Source organism: Plectropomus leopardus, chromosome 5 (assembly GCF_026936395.1).
Source record: "Plectropomus leopardus strain MGB_pleo_1.0 chromosome 5, ASM2693639v1, whole genome shotgun sequence".
In the NCBI taxonomy this organism is placed as follows: domain Eukaryota; kingdom Metazoa; phylum Chordata; class Actinopteri; order Perciformes; family Serranidae; genus Plectropomus; species Plectropomus leopardus.
In genome coordinates, this window is record NC_142180.1 from 5318995 (window position 1) to 5341616 (window position 22622).

General features: G+C 38.2%; 1 protein-coding gene across 7 annotated transcripts in view; it reads left to right on the forward strand.

Moving 5' to 3' along the window:
- The window catches only part of pik3r3b (phosphoinositide-3-kinase, regulatory subunit 3b (gamma)), a 316493-nt gene extending 296970 nt beyond the window's left edge, over positions 1-19523 (forward strand). For all 7 annotated transcript variants that reach the window (XM_088077407.1, XM_088077406.1, XM_088077408.1 and 4 more), the window contains 8 exons: positions 3239-3374; positions 4172-4270; positions 4643-4823; positions 6526-6651; positions 7318-7637; positions 8452-8526; positions 9579-9749; positions 10844-19523. In XM_088077407.1, coding sequence (XP_087933533.1) covers positions 3239-3374; positions 4172-4270; positions 4643-4823; positions 6526-6651; positions 7318-7637; positions 8452-8526; positions 9579-9749; positions 10844-11042 — 1307 coding nt within the window. In that variant the 3' untranslated portion in view covers positions 11043-19523. The remainder of the gene's footprint in view (positions 1-3238; positions 3375-4171; positions 4271-4642; positions 4824-6525; positions 6652-7317; positions 7638-8451; positions 8527-9578; positions 9750-10843) is intronic.
- Positions 19524-22622: the final 3099 nt, after the last annotated feature.

Consider the following 22622-nt stretch of genomic DNA (forward strand, 5'->3'; position numbering starts at 1 on the left):
GCTTTGGCTGAAGTAACTGACAAACTGAATGCCGTGGTGACGTGAAAGAGGAGGAGAGAGAGAGAGGGAGAGAGAGAGAGAGAGAGCGAGAGGGAGAGAGAGAGAGAGGTCAGGGTGAGGGAGAGAAAAAGTGAGGACAGCGGGGTTGAAGGAGAACAAAGGGAACAGAAGAGGAAGAGGAGCTGCTACTGTGTTACTACATTCCTCTGAACTGAAATCCATCTGCTCCGTGCGTGTGTGTGTGTGTGTGTGTGTGTGTGTGTGTGTGTGTGTGTGTGTGTGTGTGTGTGTGTGTGTGTGTGTGCATGTGTGTGTGTTTGCAGCAATTATTGTTTATCTACAGTCCAACCTCTTGATGAGGTCTTCTCAGCATGTACTGAGCAAAAGATCCAAGGCTGTTTACAGATACCATAATTAATTACTTTTTGTCAATACAGACTGTGTATTTCACTGCTTGTAACACACAGTATCCTGTGATGTCCAGTCTTACCAATTAAAAGATGGCAGGTGTTGGTGGTCAGGTAACAAAAGAAGATGAGTTACAGTTTAGTTCCTTTGTATGGAAGTTTAAATCATAAAAAAAGACACCAGACATCTTAATAATGTAATTTTGACAAAATAACACACCACACAATAGCTGGGGAAGAAGACAATGAGCAACAAAAGAAGAAATGATCCAAAAATATGTAAGAAATAAAAAAAAGTACAAGAAAATTACCAGAAAGTTTTTTTGTTTTTTTTAAAGTTTAATAAAAGTAAATGACCTCGAAAAGTGCTTTTAAAACTAAATTTAAATATGTAATTCTGATAATAATAAATATAGCTTTTATCTATTTTTTTCCATAGACCCCTTTCCTCGTCTTTTAGAAGAATAATCTACTTATTTCTTAGAATTTGTGAAACATTTTTTGCCAAGTTGCTTATTTCCGGTTTAACCATGTTTTTGAAAGAAAGGGTTCAAAGGTTTACATACGTGCGAAAGGTATCTAAAAGCAGCAGAAGAAAAATGACGCCACTCCAGGTTTCAAAGGGTTAATTTCCAAACCCAAGCTAAAAATAGAGGGAATATTGGGCTCATTGCATTCACCTGGTTGACAGAAACATGATTCTTAATGATAGTAGATGATAATGTTGACTGCTGGCTGATTTTTTTTTTCTTCACAACTGTAACTTGTTTTATTTTGTTATACAAGACTTGATTATATGTCAGACTGTACTAAGCTAGTTTTGCTGCCACCAAGTGGCCAAAAAAGTATTGATACAAATGCTACTATAGAAATATCTCGATTTTATGCAGTGGATATAATAGGACGTAGTAACACAGTAGCTGTGAGTGAAGTAATACATTACTATTGTCTGGGACAGTGAGTATTGATCATGTTATTGCACCTACACAGAGATCATATAGGGTCATCATCTCTCCAGCCTTATTCAGCGCTCCCTGTGCATTGTGGAATTCCCCTGTCTGTTTCTGTCATCCATGTGTGCGTGCCGTCTGGTAATTTGTGTGGCCAGAATTTTCCAGGACGCTCCAGCTGAAGGAGAACGCTGCTCCGGTGGCTTTGCAGGGTACATTCATCAGCGGACTTTCCCTCTTTTAAAGGACACCGTCCACATCAGTCCTCTATGTGCTTAAAGTGTGTGTGTGTGTGTGTGTGTGTGTGTGTGTGTGTGTGTGTGTGTGTGTGTGTGTGTGTGTGTGTGTGTGTGTGTGTGTGTGTGTGTGTTTGTGCGCACATGCGCATAAACTGATTTGTGATGTAGGAGCTCTCCAGTAATTACACTGCTGTTCCTTAAACTGCATCCAGATGTGCCTAGAGACTTGTAAACCTTGGTGTGTGTGTGTGTGTGTGTGTGTGTGTGTGTGTGTGTGTGTGTGTGTGTGTGTGTGTGTGTGTGTGTGTGTGTGTGTATTGTGGGTCATTTTCAGGCTAGCTCTGTTTGGCACAAAGCATGGCAGCAAACACATGAGCTTCTGTTTGTTCGGTTGTTAGCGTTCAGGCTGAATTTCCCTTCAGTTCTGCCTCCGTTCTAATTATTATTAACATTAACGTCATCCAAAGTTAAAGGTGCAGTCTATGATTTAAATGTTAACACATCCAAAAAAAACAAAAGATCCATCACTCCAAAGTTCACTGACAGGTCATTTTTTAGACATTCCTGTTATTTCTGCTTTAATTTTGGTTCTGATAGCAATAGCAAACTGTTTTTATACATTACTTTGAAAAATATTTACTTTTCTGCAAACTTTTTTTCTCATTTAGCAAAAGACGCTGAACTCTCCAAATGTTAAATGATGTCTAAACGCAAGCAGCTGCTCAAGAACTTTGCCTAAATCAAATAAAATCTAAACCTGGCAGAATTGTGTATTTTAATCTGGAACTGGCACAGGACAATGTGCATTTCTGGTTTTGTGGATTGCTTGATTGCTCCATAAAATCAATGAACATTAAAGTAAACTGAGCCAATAAGCCTTATTTTGTTAAAAATGAAGGGTATCGGTCATAGATGTGATCCAGTGTTCTAACATTATCTGCTTTGATAACAACCAGAGGAGATTAACGGGAGGTTACCCGTCAGCAGCTCAGTGGGAGGATGGGTTCAAAGATGGGAGAAACTCTGTGAAAACAAGAGTTATGGCAGTCTTAACAAACTTCCTTCTCCCTCCTCAGGACCTGAAATCTCTTACAGGCAGCCGATAACTTTCACTTTGCTTTAAAACTACTGTGTGTGTGTGTGTGTGTGTGTGTGTGTGTGTGTGTGTGTGTGTGTGTGTGTGTGTGTGTGTGTGTGTCCTTGTGTGTTGTTTTTGACACGGAATAATTAATGTGGTGATGTATGGGCTGTATTTGTCATGCCACTGTTTGCCTGTGTGATTAATAACAATACGGTCGCCAACTGCACCGCTGCAACATTTATGTGGAGAAATAAATACAGCTTCTGTTATCATTTGCATATGAAGTATGTGTACATGTTGGGGGATGGATGGAAAAAAAACCTCTAGCTTTTTCTGCTGTAATTGTCTGTATAGGTGGTTGCACAAAGCAACATTTATCAAGTTTCTAGAGTTTTAACTTGAGTATTGTAACGGTGCTTCACTTCCTCTCCATCTGCAATAATGGATAGATTGTTGACCATATTTTCTTTACTGTTTTCTACAGCAAAGTTCATGTTACATAGTGCATGTCCACCAACTCTTTCAATACTAACATGTAGTGTTTTTCTGTCCTCCCTCCAGCTCTTCCTCCGAAGCCAGCGAAGCCGCAGCAGCCCTCATCAGTCGGTGTGGGAGGGGGCAGCAGTAACGGCACCAAGGATGGAGGAGCAGGAGGCTCACTGCAGGAGGCTGAGTGGTACTGGGGCGACATATCCAGGTAACACAAGCACAACACACACGCTGTGTGAACGATTCTGTGTTTTTGGGGGACGACACTGATATTGGAGAGTGAAAAATTCAGATATTGATATATGTAAATCCAAGTTTTCAGTGCAATTATCCCTCAGAGGTGGTTATCAAATGCTTGTGATAAAGATAAGTAATGATGGCAGAATTATGTAGTTTAACAATAAACTTTATTGACAAAAATGACGCTGCAATGCACTGAAACATATTATTTTCAGCATCTTTTTCTGCATTATATTCTGTTAAAAATAATCTTTTGAGATCATGCATATTGGAAAACATACAAACTTACACCGATGAGCACTACATGAGCAGCAGAGAAAAGAACAACATTGTGACAAACTAAAATCTTTTTTGTAAAATCTGTAAAAGTGATGAGTGTTAACTGTTGAGGCTTTTGTTGCTCCCTTACCTTCGTAATAGTAGGTTAGCTTTCAGCCACAATTCACACGTGCTGAGATGATAACCACACCTACAGAGCAGACAGCCAGTCTGTCACCTTTAACACACACAGACACACACAGACACACACACACACACACACTCACACACACACTCACACTCAGAGCAGAGCTGCTGTTAGCTGGGACCAGTCCGTCCAGTCCCTTTCTACATCATTTAATTGATGCTTTGTTTACTTTGAGGTGTGTGGCTGCAGGGAAAGCCCTCATCGCCTGCCATTGATAATTGAAGGCAGACTTTTTCAAATCAACACCATCTGTACACAAATCACTTAACCAACTCTGCTCTTTTTTGTTCCACCTTCAGGGAGGAGGTGAATGATAAGCTCAGAGACATGCCCGATGGGACCTTCCTGGTTCGGGACGCTTCCACCAAGATGCAGGGTGACTACACACTCACACTGAGGTAAAGTTTGTATCAGTCATGAATGAGTGTGTTTAGAACCACAGGGGATTCATGGAGGCTGGGGGGAGTCGTAGATTACTTCTTGTGCTCCACTTTTATGCAGCCATCCCTCTAGTTAACTACAGATTGAGGGAAATTGTGTGAGAAGCGTTTTGCCTACGCAGCATCCTGGTAAATTGGAGCAAATCGCCCACTGCCCTGGAAATGAAGTGCTTGAGGGGGAACTGAGCCTGAACTAGAAGCTGTTAAAGTGTGAATATTAAAGGGAATTCATCTGTTGTTGAGATGCATTTCCAGTATTTTTCACTATGAAGGTTTGAATATAGAGTCTATGTGTTCACCTTCTGGCCCATTTTTCTTTTTGGTGTTCAGGAAAGGGGGCAACAACAAGCTGATAAAGATCTACCATCGGGACGGGAAGTATGGCTTCTCCGACCCCCTGACCTTCAGCTCAGTTGTGGAGCTCATCAGCCACTACAGACACGAGTCTCTGGCTCAGTACAACACCAAGCTGGACGTCAAACTCATGTACCCCATCTCCCGCTTCCAGCAGGTCAGCACACAATAACAAACATACAGTATTCACACCTGCACAGACCCTGTCAACTAGGTACACATTGTTTTTTTATTGACTTTCAAAGGAAAATGCATGCTTGGTCTTACCTTAACCCTTTGAAACCTGAGCAAATGTGCTTGATGTCTTTTAAAAACACAAAACAAACTTATAAATATATTACCTGAAATTTAACAATAATAAAAAAGGGAAAATAAATCGAAAACAAACAAGTATATAGAAAATAGTTCAATTATTATATTTAAAGTTACAAGAAAACTACCAGTATTTAGCAATAGTATTATTGCTTATTATTATTATTATTATTATTATTATTATTATTATTATTATTATTATTATTATTATCATTATATAAACCAAAAATATTGTTTTCTGGACATTTCTCCCTATTTATTTAAATTTATTAACTTAAAAAACTCAGTAAATAGTTAAGTTACAAATAAATTACCTGAAATGTTGCAATCAAAAGAAAAAAAGGTAGAATAAATTAAAAATAAACAATTCTATAGAAAAGTTTTATTATTATTATAAATTGTTATTTTTCTGTTTCTTAAAATTTATTAACTTCTAATAATTTCTCTTTGTTTTTTAACTTATTTTCTGGTTATTTTCTTGTCAGCTTTTCCTAAATTCTTGCACTTTGTGGGACATTTCTTACTTAGTTACTCAGTGCCCGTTTAGCAGTGTTCATTTGTTTGTTCAGGTTTCAAAGGTTTAAATGCATGTGAAAACCATTTGAATTCAGCACAAGAACACTGATGTCAAGACAGGTTTCAAAGGGTTAATCTAGCATTACTGTACATACACAAGAACTTGTTGATGTGAGCAAATCCCAGTATAGTTTTATACAGGGAGGTGTAATGTGTAGCTGTTTACATACCTCTGACCATACTGCAGTTTACGCACACCAGCAATTTTGAAATGCACTGGATGACTTTAAAAGACAGTTCAGGTGCATTCACTTTCATTTACTCTTCCAAGAAGTGGTTTAGAATATTTGATCAAACTGCATTTGTTTAAAACCTGTCTGGTAGCTTATGTTGGACTCATTTGCAAAGCTGTGTCCTCTGGTGTCTGCACATGTGCTGGTCCCTGGTCACACAAACAGGATTTAAACCAATACAGAAACAGCTACAACAATAAGACTCAGGATGCAAAAGTACAGATTTTTCTTACAAACCTTCTTCTACCTTTGAAACACCCCTCGTACTAGTTTCTTCTTTACCCCCCACCCCCTGCGCACCCGGTGGTTCGTGCTGGGTGTTTCCTCTCCAAACTGCAGCGGCAGCAACATCTCCGCTTGCTGAAATATTGCCCCGTTTGCCGGCCCCCGTGCCACACTCCCTAAATAATTGCACACATCCTCGTTGTCAAAGGGCCGTTGTTGCATTTATTCCCTTTCCTCCCTCGCTCCGCTTGTTTGCCAGGCGAGTCATTGCTCAGAGTGATGCAACATCTCCGAGTGCGCACACCTTGCCATGCTCCGAGGGCATTGTGGGTGGTTAATTAACGAGCCTGTTCGGGAGTCGCCCTCGCTAAGCAGAAACGGGGGCAAAGGGAGCAAACACACACTTTTTTCCTGCGTACCTAATTACAAATTCATTCTTTCACGTCTCGCACTCATGCATGCAGCCTTTGACTTTTTCTTCTACCTTTTTTGGGTGTTTGGGTGATCCTTCAGGACCAGCTGGTAAAAGAGGATAATATCGATGCTGTTGGGAAGAAGCTGCAGGAATACCACAATCAGTACCAGGAGAAGAGCAAAGAGTACGACAGACTGTATGAAGAATACACCAAGACGTCACAGGTACACATGAACTTACTTTTTAAAAGTGATGCGAATTGTTTATTTTTATTGATATTATTATTGAGACTCTGTAACATTCAGAGTAATTATCGCTACCACTGTCAATACTTTTCTTTTTTTATTTGCCGAAGAGACAAGGCCACAATACAGAACTGTTTTTACTGTCACTTTCAGTCATGTATTTCGTGATTGCAAAATAAATTACTGTATTTTAATTTAAAGTATTTTATTGGAAAAATCTTTGCATCAGTAGTTTTAATGATGTATGGTTAGACAATTAGAGCTCATGGCAGGACATTAAACAGGTTGTAATGTGATTTCTACTATCCATTTTATATTGCTGGGAAATCCCATTTCTCACCCAAGCAACTGTATTATTCATGTTTCTTGCCAAAAAAGAAATTTTCTTATTCTCGTTACACTTAAACACATCATGATGAGGTTTTATTAACCTTTGCCTAATAGATATTTTACTGAGCTGAACTTGAACACATCACAATGAAACTATATGCAACCTTGTTTATTCCCACTTGGATTTCAACATTGGATTACTATTTTTAATGGGGCTTGTTAAAAGTTTTGGTGTGCTAATCATCTTCAACTCCATTTGCAGCTGCTGGAGCAGAAATATGCTGTCCTCCCACTTACTTCCTCTTCTCCCCACAGGAGATCCAGATGAAGCGAACGGCCATCGAAGCCTTCAACGAGACCATCAAGATCTTCGAGGAGCAGTGCCACACGCAGGAGCGCTACAGCAAGGACTACATTGAGCGCTTCCGGCGCGAGGGTAACGACAAGGAGATCGAGAGGATCATGATGAACTATGAGAAGCTCAAGTCTCGGCTCGGGGAGATCCACGACAGCAAAGTGCGGCTGGAGCAGGACCTGAAGACGCAAGCCATGGACAACCGGGAGACGGACAAAAAGATGAACAGCCTGAAGCCCGACCTCATACAGCTCCGCAAGATCAGGGACCAGTATCTAGTGTGAGTACACAAGACATGATTATTAGCACAGCAGGCATTCAGACATTGGTTGAACTCTTGTTCAGTTCAGGTCTCCAGACACACGTTGACTCATTATGTTCAGCCATGTGAGTCTGAAAGGGGAAGAATTTTTCAAGCTAACTTGATAATCCAGCTCTCACGCTGTCCTCAGAAAAAGGTACATAGTGCATGAAAACGTTATCTAAGCTGTTAAGCTGTTGGCTCTCACCAACTGATTTTTCTGAATTTTCTGTCACACCATCATTTGGGATGCTGAAGTTAAATTTGAATCGTTTTTGAATCTTAAATGTTTGAAAAACACCTGGCAATTAGGGTAACAAAAAGTATTTGAAATTAGTCATGGTTAAGTTTTAAAGCTTAGTCCCTTACAATGTGTTGGAACCCTGGTGGTAAATCAAGCCACCTAATCACACAAGATAATTATATATATATATTTTTAATAGCACAGTATTTCATCCCATCACCCAGAGCACACTAAATTCCTAAGGCCCAAAAAACAGATGTTCTTTGACTGTCATGCTGCTCAATTAGAAACTTGTGTTTCCTGTTACTGAAGATTCAGCCAGAGACTTCCTACTGTATTTCCAGGAATGAGTCATAACATAATTTAAGCAGAGCTGGCCTAATTCTCTAAGGACATTTGTTGGAGGCTCACTAATTTGATTTCTGTCCAGTCTCATGTTTGTTTACTGCATCATAAACAATACTGTAAATGAACTGAGCCTTTTAAACTGTTCCTAGTAGTAATGTCCTCTCTCTCTCTCCGTCTCTCTGTCTCTCTCTCTCTCTCTAGCTGGCTCAATCACAAAGGAGTTCGTCAAAAACGGATTAACGACTGGCTGGGTATCAAGAACGAGAACACTGATGAGTGAGTTTTTTTTCTTTCCTCTGCCTTTCAGCCACAAACCATTATAGATGTGTTTAAAAATTCATACTATAGTTTGCTGACAAAAATATGACACAAAAGTCATACCAATATGTCGAAATTTTATATAAAAAAAGTCATAGTATACTACCTCACTCAAAATATTGAATTTAAGATACTTTATTAAAAAATTTAACTGTAGACTGACAGCTTGATGTCTGACACAAACATATTGGGAAGGCGTTGACAGACCAATGGAAAAACATTATTAATTCATTAACATTAATACATAAACAACTGAGATGTTGATGAGACATATGATAAAAAAGTCATACTGTAGTATGTCATCCAAAATATCATCAAAAAAGTTATACTATGAAGTCCAAAATATTATAAGTCATAGTATATAGCATGTTGACCAAAAAATTCATACTAATATGTTGCTGAAAATAAAAGTCATAATATATAGAATGGAAATTGAAAGCCAGCTAACCACTGTAGGGTCTACATGCAAACTAACATTAGCTACTGGATTGTTTGCTATTAGCCTGCAAGCTAACTGTATGGATAATCTGAAGACTGCTTGCTTCAAAATTCATAGATCGCATAATCATGTATATTTGAACCAAGCAATCTTCATGCAATCTTCTGTCACATATAATGCAGCATAGATTCTTATAAATGCATGAAAATGATTACACTTTACTTAATATAAGCAACAAAATATTATAATGAAGCATAAATCACAATAAATGCGTGTAATAGCACTCCTTACTACAGTTGATTGTTGATGTGTGAATAAGTGAGTATGGATATTTATAATGCATTATAAGCCCCAGCAATCAACCTCTAGTGCATAAAAAGTCAAGAGCATCCATAAGACCTTTGTCACTTATAATTCATCATAAGTCACAATGTAATGGTTTATGACTGCTGATATAGTGCATTAGCATTTCATACTGCATTATAGATGTGGTCTTCTTAGAAAGTGTTACCAATTTGTCCTCATGTTCACTATGTGTCTCTTGTATGTATAACTGTATGTGTGGGTGCAGAGGCTACTTTGTGAGCGAGGAGGATGAAAACTTGCCTCACTATGACGAGAAGAGCTGGTTTGTCGGGGACCTGAACAGGACACAGGCGGAGGAGCTGCTCATCGGGAAGCCGGACGGAGCGTTCCTCATCCGAGAAAGCAGCAAAAAGGGCTGCTACGCCTGCTCTGTAAAGTAAGTTCAGACAAGACTTGATGTTAGTAATGTGCAGCAGAAGTGCCAAAACATTTTCCATCTCACATGAAACTTGATATTCTTCATAGGAGTGTGTCATATTTTGTGTTCCTGTCTCCTGTCATGGAATGAACATACACTTACTGTGATGTCTTACTGGCAAGTGCAGACATAAAATACAACACTTTTCAAAATGTACATATTTACTGTGCAAAAATATGGCAATAACTTTAACCTAGTTACATGTTAAACATGCCATATTTACTCTTATGTTCTAAATTTTTAACACTTGTATACGGCAAATGAGCTTTTTGGAGTAGCTAAAGTCACATAATTACAGTGTCGCTGGCCTGCCATTAAAGCTGGAATTTGTAGATACCAATAATACACCAATGTTATCGAGTATCCCTACTAATCCTTTGAAACCTGGATTGATCACTTTTCTTGTGCTGCTTTCAGAGGTCTTTCACAAGTATTTAAACATTAAGCAAACTGCTTTGTTTCCCATTTTAAAAAAATGGGTGAAAAAGGCAATGAGAAACTACTAACAAGTGTTCATCAAATTGCAAGAAATGTGATTAAAAATACTCATTCTATAACATATTTCTTAATATGTAATTAGGATAATAGATTTTCCAAAGCTTTAAAAATGTTTTTCTAAATCTACCCATTTTTCAGGTCAGTCCTTTGTTTGATTTTTACTCTTTTTTTGATGAAAAAAGAAGCCAAATAGGTTCCAAAGGGTCAAATGGCAACTGCTTGACTGTGAAAGGAATTAAAGACTCAATACATTATGCAAACTAAATTGGAAGTGAACCAATTAAACAGTCTGTCATTTGGTAATAATTGCATGGATAATGCAAAGTCTTTTCCAGGAACTATCTAATGAGCACAGCAGTTTCTTTCTATGAATTTCTAGAACAAAGACAGTTTTAGGGAATAATCTGAAACTGGTTGAACAGCGGCTTAAAAAGTATCTGCATAAGTTTGACTGGAGGCAGATGATTGTGTTTACCTATAGGAAATGGCTCCTGAATTATTTTTAAATTCCCGACTCGCCAGCCTGACTGAACCTGTCCTCTGTGTGCCCTCAGTGTCGAAGGCGAAGTGAAGCACTGCGTCATCTACAGCACACCGCGCGGCTTCGGCTTTGCTGAGCCCTACAACCTGTACAGCAGCCTGAAGGACCTGGTGCTCCACTACCACCAGACCTCCCTGGTGCAGCACAACGACTCGCTCAATGTGCGCCTCGCATACCCCGTCTACGCACAGATGCCCTCCGGACGCAGATGAACCCCACCCACCCGACCGCACACCCCTACATAGACAACAAACCAACCCCCTCCTGGGGAAGGGAGAACGGAGCGAGTGAAGGAGGAGAGAGGGGGGATTGGTTGAAATACAGAGCAACGCTAACACCAGACGCGATAAAGATAGAAACAAATTAAACACTTGCTGCAACACACACGTCAGCCACCTTGGAGTTATATATTTTTACAAGAACAATTTCGGAGGGCATTCTTTCTAAAGACTGCTTGATTTGCACAAGGAAGTTTTAAATGTTTGTGAATGTGAAAAAAAAATAAGCGACTGAAGGAAGAAAGGAAGGAAGGAAACGAAGTAGGAGACTTCAGAGTTTCAGGTTGACCCCCGCTGCTACCTAAACTCCAGCTCAGACTTATTACCAGTAACTCAAAAACCACGCAAATGACGACGAAGATGACAAGAAAACATTCCCATTTTGAATTTTTTTTTTCAGTTTTTTTTTTTCACCTCAGATGATTATATTTCAACCTCTCTGTTTGTTTCTGGAGTCGTTTTCATGTTTCTTTTTGTTTCTCATAGCTTTGTGGTAAATGCAAGAGGAGATGATATCGAGTGTCTGTTCTGTCCCTCTCTGTACGAAAAGCATAAATAATGTAGCATAAACGAGACAACGGACACTTGTTTAATGAAGTGTTCCTCCATGTAGACTGCTGCTGAAGGGTTAAGGGGGAGGGTGGGGCACTAGCGACACGTACAGTTTTTGTAGTCTTAAAAGAAGGACGAAAGGCTTGCTTTTATACTAACTGTAGAGGGGTTTTTGTATTACTTTTGCTTTGCTGGAACATAATTTTTGTCTTTTTTTTGCCAATGTGTAAATGGCAATGTCACAGAACAGAACCAGAGACCAAAGTTGGTGTGGAGATGGGAGGGGGAGGGGGAGGGCAAAGAGTCAGTTAGTGTTTCTTAGTTTTGTTCTTTTTGTGAATGGAGAAAGAAATGAAGAGCAGCAAACGAATGGTGTGTTCGAGACCACACATAAAACCGAGTTTCAGGCCATGTGCTTGTGCACCAAATAGCCTTTTTTGAAAAAGAACCAAATGGTACGTAAACAGAAACACCAGGACCTTCTGTAAATACAGATGGCCTAGTAAGAAGCACTTAGTCCCATGTGTCACCTCAGCACTCTGTACCTTAAGCCCATTTTCCACTGCACGAAAAATCTGCTAATAATTGGCTTTTTAATGTCGTCGGAAAGGTTACAGTCGGCGGAGACACGGGAATTTATCGGCTGCAGGTCCAATTAGCATTGATGGAGACACAACAATTGGTTGAACACGCCAATTTTACCCCTGAACAGGCGAGATGCAATGACTTTTCTGTGATTCACTCACTCAGCACTCCCTGTAGAAGTTAAAGGTGAAAAGTCCAAAATAAAGCTAAAAACATATCACTTTTTCAGCCAATGGAGGAAAAAAAGGCAGCTAAGAGGATACTTTAAAGGTTTTGTCTTGGGTTTCTGCTTTTTTTTCTTATGTAATTGACAAAAAATAGCAATTTGAAGACATGGCATTTGGCTTTTATACATTTTTCATTATTTTCTGACATTCTATAAACTAAAGAGAACTAGATAATTGTAATAGCTCAAGTGAATACTTAATTGTTTTCTTCAATTTTCCTATTTGGTATTTTTCTGATGCCTCTCATGTCGACTTCTTACCGCCACTTGAAGGGTAAAGCAGTTCATAAAAATATGATTATTTAACTCTCATATAGGGAGCACTGTGTGACCAAATCCCAATGTAACGTACAGAGTGCTGAAGTCAGAAATGTTGTAACACTTATACCAGACAAGAAAAGGTTTCAGTTTCACCAAACTTATCCTTATAAAAGCATAAAAGAGAGCAAGTCTGACCAGAGAACCTGAAACCCATTTTATGTGTGGTTAAACTAAAAAAGAGTGAGATTCATGAATATATGCTAACGACTGTGGGTTAAAAACGGGGACTGTTTTGTGTTGTTTGTTACAAAACCTTCAGAAATCATAAGCTTTCATTAAAAAGAAAAGTTTTATGTGTAACGCAGCGAGCAGGCAGACGGAGGCGATGTCCCGAGCTAAAGACGTAGGCTTTAGAAGAAAAATACTGAAAACTTGAAAGAACGTGCAATCTAGCGTTGTGTTAATATAGTTCAGCAGTCAAGCAGAGAGACGCACTAAGGTCTGAGAGATAATCAAAGTGCACAGTGAAGCTTTTTGGAGTGAAATTCAATTTTGTTTGTCGATTCCTATTTTATTTTTGTTAAATTTGTCCTTTTTTTTTTTAAAACTCAGAACTTTTTGCCGGTGCTTGACTTTATAACCAGTGGAAGCATTTTCTGTCAAAGACTAAAGAAAGCATCACACAATAAAAGAGATCTTCAAAAACTGAAGAGAAAAACCATAACAAGTTGCATTTTATTCTTCCTAGGAAATTGAAACAAATCTGTATAACTGATTGGCTGTTGATTGGAAGTTAAAGCTCACCTATTGGCTGATTCTTCAAGGAGCCACGTGAGATGATTGGAGTCAGCGTTGTGTCTCGGGGTGACTCTGGTGTCCCCAGACAGTCATCCCACTGCTGCTGTCTAGTCTAAGAATGAAAAGGAAAGAGGGGGTTATGGCAAACAAAGGCAGCTGTTCTTAATTCACCGCACTTGCTAATTTGTTTTGTTTTATTTTTGTTTTTTTACAGGATAACATTTGTGAGGGCATCTACCAAAAAGCTCTTCTAAAGACGCTCTTCTAAAAGACGCTGGTTACAAAGTCAGACAAAGCACCCTCCCCCTCTTTGTTGTCTGCAGTGTTTTTCACAGTGTGATAAGCCAGCATCAGAGTGTATGGGCCAGACACACACACACACACAAGCGCGTCTGAAGCAGTGTATCAGGTTGTAGGAAGAGGGCCATTGTTTGAGAAGCAGCAGCAGAGTCATTGTGAGTGAATGCTACAACCTTGGTTGTACCCACCATGTGTTTATCTAAACCCCTGTCTCAATGTCCTCCTCACACCCTACAGTGTGCAAACCCCTTACGGTATCACCGTTATCTGCCCCCACACACAAAACGCCCCTGCTACAGTCTGCTCACATTAGGTAGATGAGCTGTGGGAGGTGAGGTTTGTGGACCTGAAAGCCATTGATAGTGAGCGCTCTCTCCAGTTTGAGTGTCCTAAAGCCTGCAGTGCTTAATCCAATTTGGCCTGTTCACAGATTTCTATTCAGCGGTGTTGATCCCAAAATGACATAAAATTGCTCCATTCAATTTCTGAAAATTTGTCCCAAAGAAAATGCAAATTTCTGTCAACACAAATATTCCCTACAAGGCGTAACAAGATCAAAGAGCACCAGTACATCATGGTTCAATGTTACTGTTCTGTAATCCTACATTGTCGTGTATTTACAGAAGCAAAATTGGCAATGACAGTGTCTCTTTGAAAATAAATTACAAAAATCTGTTGGCTAAAGAAGAGGTTTACATAATGCCAGTGGAAACATTTCCACCTCAGCCAAGTCTAAAAACATTTTGGTGATACCATTTCAGATTGATTTCCACTTTGCTCTCCTCAATGCCAGAGAACAATGCGCAAAAAAATGTGGATAGAAACAAGCTATACTCACTGTGATTTCCAGGCCTGCTGTGTTGCAGCACCCATGCTAAGATGAGGTCGGAGCAGACATGGCCTGCCAGTTCCTAATAACAAAAAGTAAACGAAGTTACATAATGAACAAAGCTGTGTAAAAGCAAATTGTTAATATGAATTGTTCATGCAGCTGTAGAAATCAAATCAGTCGTTTTGCTGGTGAGGACAGGCCAAACGAGATCGAGCTTTGAGCACCCAGTGGTCTCTCTCTACCACCCCCTCAAACTAAAGCTAAAGCAGGTGACAGTGCTGACACAGCTGGACGCAACAGCTGCAGCATAGAGGATGTGGTGACATGTTGGCTGTGTCCTATTTCAGGGGCCACTTTTGAATTCAGCTGAGAAATATGCTTATTTTTCTTCCAATTTAGACACCCTGTAATTAGTAGATATCACAATTTAATTTTGCTTTTGCTTTCTTTATTTGTTGCTCTGACAAATTTTTCTCCTACTTTTCTTTGTATTGTCGAGGACCCCAACATTAACCTAAACGGTCTGCAGTTTTGCAACCACTTTCCTTTCGCACAAAGTGTGGCTACAAGTTTTACCCAATGTTTCAGAGTAAATACATTTTAGCCCTTTCACAGATATCCAACTCAGTGTATCTGGCAACTGCGAGAATTGGTGATGACAGTCGGTACGTTTACATGCACTGTTAAGTTGAGCATGGTTATAGCTTTTTAATTGGAATACGCTCCTTGTCCCAGTATACAAGCACCGGGAGATAATCGATTTATTGACAGTATGTCCAACTCCACCGATATGCTTTTGGACCATCTTCAGGTTGACCTATTACGTACATAAATTCGCAAAAGGTTCCATGTTGAACGGTGGAAAAATGGATAACTTTATGTTGCTTTACATTTCTTATGTACTCAATGCTTTACTTGGTTTCTTCGTCTTTTGTTTTTCCTGGCTTTTTTCTATAAATTTAGGCTGTTTGACTTCTGGATCAAAGTCCAGCACAGGGACTATGCAGGATATGCAGAAAGCTTACTTCAGTTCAGGTCTGACTCAGGCGTATGCATAAAATAGTAAATCTGATGCCAATCACGTTATCTAGATGTGTTAGTCCAGCTTTGATAAATTTGTACTTATGATTACAGTTGGACTAACATGTTTACATGTAAGTCCAGTTTTAGTCGAACTTTAACAATAACGTGACTTTTTCTAACATCATGTAAACATACTGACTGTGGTGAATTCTTTGCTAACGATCTGATTGACAGAGGAGAAGGTTCAGTTCTCTGCCACTGAATTAGGACACAGCCTATTTTATGTTTTGTGTCTGTTGCTGTCCACCTGTGACAGCGGTCTTTGTCCTTTCTCTTGGACTTAGGGGGGACAGCAGGGCGGGGTTTGTTGATATTGTCTTGAATGTAAAAAAAAAAAACAAGGAACACTCCGGGTCCAAAGCTGTTTTTTGCTTCCTGTTTTTCAAGCACCGCAAGTCATGCGAAACGATGATCCTAAATCTCAAGGTGCTATCGGAAATGCAGGCCTGTTGGATTTGGCAGACTTTTTTGATGTCTCCTTCATTACATTTCCGGTCATGAACCCTCAGGTGTTTCAAGTTTACCGTAAGAAACGACCACACAACAAAGCCAGCGATTTAAAGAAAGAAAAGAAATAAATCAGGGTTTTTTCTGCATTGATACTTAAAAAACTCTCAGCCGATTAAGCTAGATTGCCACGACTTTGACTTTTGTAGTGTCCTCACTTCAAGAGGCTCACGGCGTCCTGTAGCTTAGTCACAGCACTATCACCAGTGTCATAGTCTTTCCTTCCCCTCCATCACCACATGGTCCGAAGGTTTTATTTCTTTGTTTTACTAGCTGATTTTTGTTTTTGGAACAGGGAACTCCAAAAATCCCTAACTTTATTACTTGAACTATATTGCATTGCTCACTGTTGAATGTCTTTATATGAAATATACATTTATTAAAGGAAAAAAAACACATAAAAAACAAGGAGTTCCCTTTCGTTTTATGGTGAGCAGGGCAGACGTTTTTAGAGTTTTATGACAGATGTACAGTATTCGTTACAGGCAAACATAGAGCTACTTTAGGAGGAAAGGAGGCGCTTTTTGAAACTTCTCAGAGATATGTTCAGATCTTTTCCTTCACATAGGGCTTGTCTGAAATTGCACACATAATCATCTACAAGAGACTTGTGTTAATATTTACCTGTGATGTCTGCATCATGAGTCACATTTACACGGAGATGTCCTATCATATATATATAAAAAGCTAAAAGATATTACTTTGAAGGGTTGTTTTGAGTCGTAGTCGCTGTCTTCTGACTGTTTTCATTTCCCCCAAAACATTAAGACCAAAGATTTCAGTTGTTGTTAATCCTTCAGTTGTCGCTCATTGGAAAAGGATGTTTCAGTGATGTTTTTATCTCCATTGCCTTGATATTATCACAACTCAGAAGATAAAACCATGTTGTGTGAATGAGTGTCCCATTCAGCTAGTTAGGATTGTTTGTTGATCTATTCATTTGTGTTAAAGGAGTTTAAACAGGTACTTTAGTGACACGTCAGGAAGGATCAGTCTTTAGAAAAATCTTTGTTCAATGATGTCCCAATATAAAAAAAATTCAATCAGATTTAACTTGATCTGCACTCTTCAGTTTGTGCTTTGTTGGTATAAACTGACTTTTGTTGAGGAATTAAAAAGAAAACGACCCAAAGTCACAGCGTTCTCACTCATGCTACTTCATATATTTGCACATGATGACTGTAGCTGGAGTTAAGTTTGCTTTGCAGTTTGAAACTTTTCTCATTTTTGTGTAAAAATGTCCTGCAGAAATCTCAGATTTGGTTTTAATAGTACGTAAGCTTTGGATTTTTGGGACGCTCAGGCCTCCGTACATGTACAGTTAAATTTGACGTTGATTTAATTCAGTTGATGATTTTGATAATTCTGTTTTGATCATCTGTTTTGATAAGTACAAAAATCTATTTTAGAAGAATGATGTATATCATGAAGTCACAACTTTCCCTTCAGATAAGAGCAGCTTGCTACTCAAAGTACGGAAGGTCAGCAGGGACGAAAATACTTTAAATTCATGTTTTTTAATGTGTTAAGTGGTGTAGTTTTACACCCCTTATATAATGTCAGTTATCAGTCATGTTAAATTCATGTACAGATTTCTGCAGGACATTTTCCTTGATGTCTCACTCCACCACAACATGCAATATTCCCTTTTCTGTCAGCCAGGGGTTTGTGATGGAGGGGCGCATGTTTTTCCCTCAGGTGCGTCAACCCCCACAGGGCGGGTGTTTCTGAATGGGCAGGGTTTTCGCTCGTAGTTGTTCTAAAAACAGGCAGAAAGAGCAGCAGTGAAGGAGCATTAGTGGGACAAACCAAAATATCTGTTTTGTCAAGTTTACTTTAACAGACTGTTTAGTTGAGTTTGAAAACTCAACTCTAACTCAGATAACTCCAGGAAACCGGCTCAGAAAAGAAAGGTACATTCAAACAAAAGGTGCAGTCTCTGTTACAACAAGGTACAATAAGCCTGCTGTTACCTTTCTTTCTGAGAGTTTATACTCACTACCACCCCAGGACTGTTAAAGATAGCAACTGTCTGTTGTTCCTCTATTACCGTTAATACTACAAATACTACAACACACCCTCAAGCAGTTCTGCAAAGTTTTATTTGCAGCCAGGTTTGAATATGTTTGTGATTCTCAGCGAGGAGTCGTGTTGTGTTCTTACCACTGCTTATCTGATCACAGTACCCAGCACAGCTTCGAGGAGTAACAGCTTCTTATATATATGAAAATAAAGACCTTTTGAGAAAAAAAAAGTAACTTAAAAAAAAAAAGATATAAAAAGTGTATATGACACCCACCCTTTCCCTCCCTCCCTTTTACCCCTTTTTGACATACGTACAGATCCAGCATGCATATTTGGTACTCTTGACTGTTGTTTTTTGTGTATAAAAGAAAAATGGTAAAAAAGATGTCTTTGAAAAACAACTGTTATTTGTCTGTTAATGGTGTATTCAGATCTGAATTTGATATAGCAAATTTAACATCACTGCTTACAGCTGAAACAAGTTCCAGTCCTTTTTGTGTCAGTTGTATAATGCTATAACAACGTAAAACTGAGAGAGAGGACCGTTACTATATAGAAATATATGTCTCATCAGATTAAAACAAAAACGTTTAAAAGCATTTGGCTTTAAATATTTTTTTTTAGTTTTTTTTTTTAGTTTTCCTGATGTCACAGCTCATGTTCTGTAAACTGTAGTTAATGTTGTCTTATTGCAACAATGTGAGCAACGATTTTAAACCATTTGGTACATTATGGTCTTCGGGTGTATCATGTGCCGAAGCAGAATCATTTATAACTCTTAAGATATGATCACCAACTCAAAGGTCAAGGCGCTAAATTTTGTCAGTACACCAAATCTGATCTTGATAGAAAACCTAAATGCAAACTAAATATACTGTGATTGCAACAATTCAACTCATATGACTTGACCTTAACATTGGTGTGAAGCCCAAACACCCAACTGTTCAAAAGTTAATAGTCAAAATTCAGAAACTTGTGTGGTCCTTTTGTTTGACTGACTGTAAGCGGTCTCTTTCTCAGTGTTACTCTCTGCCATACCTGCCACTGGCTTCTATTGGTATTCTCTTTTTGAAATGGTTTTGGCCAATCACAGTTCACTTTACTTTCTTGTATCGGTTGCAATAGTTTGTTGGTTGTAGATTCTCCATTTGTTTATGAGCTGAACTCATGTACGTTTATCAGTGGAGCTCCACCATATTCAGTTCTCTTGCAGAATAAAGAAAATATTTTGTTCAAATACAAAAAATGTGTCTGTTAAATTTAATTCAGTTGGTTTTCGAGTGTACTGTGACAGTTTTTGATCCAATTTTGAACAAAATACATGACTGTCATTTTCATGTTTTTTTGGACAACATATTATACTATGCTTTTTCATGCTATGTTGGATGAAATATTATACCATGATTCTTCATGCTATTATGGATGACATACTATGACGGTTGTATAACATTTTTGATGACATACTATACTATACTTTTTAAAACTATTTAGGATGAAATAATGTGGTATCACATTTCACTGATATTTTGGGAAACATACTATACTATGATTTTCTTTTAGGTTATACTGTGACTTTTTTGGACAAAATAATGTACAATGACATTTTATGCCATTTTGGAAAACATAGTATTTGTCGCCTTTTTCACCTTTTTAATTCTGTTTTAGATGACACGCTATACTATGACTTTTTGACATTTTGGACCACAAACTATTCAATAACTTTTTTTTTTCTTTCTTTCTTTTTTCTGTTTTGGACGACATACTATACTGTGACATTTTTATGCCATTTTGGGACACATACTGTACTGGCTTTTTTGAGCGATTTTTGGACGACAATTTTTGGACAGCCATTTTTTTGATGTCATATTTGACATTTTTTGACATACTTTACTATGATATTTTTGGCCTTTTTTTCCAACATTGTATACTATGGCGCGTCTCTATAAGCTATGATATGTAGTTTCCTGCCATTATTTTGACATTTCAAAATTTGACATAAAATATGTTATTTTCCACCATTTTTCGACATGCTAAATTACGAAGTTTTTGGCCTTTTTGTTAAAATTGTATACTATGGGATATCTCTAAAAACTACATTATGTTTTGAGGTGTTTTCAGCTGTTTTTGGGACATGTCATATCTAGACATTTTTGCCTTAATATAGCCTTGCCTTTTCGGTCATTTTTTCAACATGTTAAAATCATGGTGTTTTTGGCTGTTTTTGCAATAAACTATGCTATGGCGTCTCTCAACAAGCTAGTTTTTGCTGTTTTGAAGTGTTTTAGGCTGTTTTTGGGACATGTCATATTTTGACATTTTGCCTTACTATAACATGTCTTTTCGGTCATTTTCTCAACATGCATTATTAAGGTGTTTTTGGCCGTTTTTGGAACAAACTATGCTATGCCGTGTCTCTGCACGCTAGTTTTTGCTGTTTTGAAGTGTTTTCAGGTGTTTTTGGGACATGTCATATTTCACCATTTTTGCCTTACTATAGCCTTGCCTTTTCGGTCATTTTTTTGACGTTTTTGGCCGTCTTTGTAACAAACTATGCCATGGCGAGTCTCAGCAAGCTAGTTTTTGCTGTTTTGAAGTGTTTTAGGCTGTTTTTGGGACATGTCATATTTTGACATTTTAAACATACTATAGCCTTGCCTTTTCAGTCATTTTTTCAACATGCATTATTATGATGTTTTTGGCCGTTTTTGTAAGAAACCGTGCTATGGCGTTTCTCAGTATGTTATTTTATGCTGTTTTGAGGTGTTTTCAGATGTTTTTGGGACATGTCATATTTTGACATTTTTGCCTTACTATAGCCTTGCCTTTTTGGTCATTTTTTCACCATGCATTAATTTGATGTTTTTGGCTGTTTTTGTCACAAACTATGCTATGGCGTGTCTCTGCACGCTAGTTTTGGCTGTTTTGAAGTGTTTTCAGCTGTTTTTGGGACATGTCATATTTTAACAATTTTGCCTTACTATAGCCTTGCCTTTTCGGTCATTTTTTCAACATGCATTATTATGATGTTTTTGGCTGTTTTTGTAACAAACTATGCTATGCCGTGTCTCTGCACGCTATTTTTTTGCTTTTTTGAAGTGTTTTCAGCTGCTTTTGGGACATGTCATATTTTGACATTTTTCCTTACTATAGCCTTGCCTTTTCAGTCATTTTTTCAACATGCATTATTAAGGCGTTTTTGGCCGTTTTTGTAACAAACTATGCTATGCCGTGTCTCTACACGCTAGTTTTCACTGTTTTGAAGTGTTTTCAGGTGTTTTTGGGACGTCATTTTTCACCATTTTTGACATAGTATAGCCTTGCCTTTTCGGTCATTTTTTCAACATGCATTATTATGATGTTTTTGGCTGTTTTTGTAACAAACTATGCTATGGCGTGTCTCAGCATGTTATTTTATGCTGTTTTGAAATGTTTTCAGCTGTTTTTGGGACTGTCATATTTCACCATTTTTGCCTTACTATAGCCTTGTCTTTTCGGTCATTTTCTCAACATGCATTATTAAGGTGTTTTTGGTCGTTTTTGGAACAAACTATACTATGGCGTGTCTCTGCACGCTAGTTTTGGCTGTTTTGAAGTGTTTTCAGCTGTTTTTGGGACATGTCATATTTTGACATTTTAAACATACTATAGCCTTGCCTTTTCAGTCATTTTTTTCAACATGCATTATTATGATGTTTTTGGCCGTTTTTGTAAGAAACTGTGCTATGGCATTTCTGAGTATGTTATTTTATGCTGTTTTGAGGTGTTTTCAGATGTTTTTGGGACATGTCATATTTTGACATTTTTGCCTTACTATAGCCTTGCCTTTTCGGTCATTTTTTCAACATGCATTAATTTGATGTTTTTGGCTGTTTTTGTAACAAACTATACTATGCCGTGTCTCTGCACGCTAGTTTTTGCTGTTTTGAAGTGTTTTCAGGTGTTTTTGGGACATGTCATATTTCACCATTTTTGCCTTACTATAGCCTTGCCTTTTCGGTCATTTTTTTGACGTTTTTGGCCGTCTTTGTAACAAACTATGCCATGGCGAGTCTTAGCAAGCTAGTTTTTGCTGTTTTGAAGTGTTTTAGGCTGTTTTTGGGACATGTCATATTTTGACATTTTGCCTTACTATAGCCTTGTCTTTTCGGTCATTTTCTCAACATGCATTATTAAGGTGTTTTTGGCCGTTTTTGGAACAAACTATACTATGGGGTGTCTCTGCACGCTAGTTTTTGCTGTTTTGAAGTGTTTGCAGCTGTTTTTGGGACATGTCATATTTTGACATTTTAAACATACTATAGCCTTGCCTTTTCGGTCATTTTTTCAACATGCATTATTATGATGT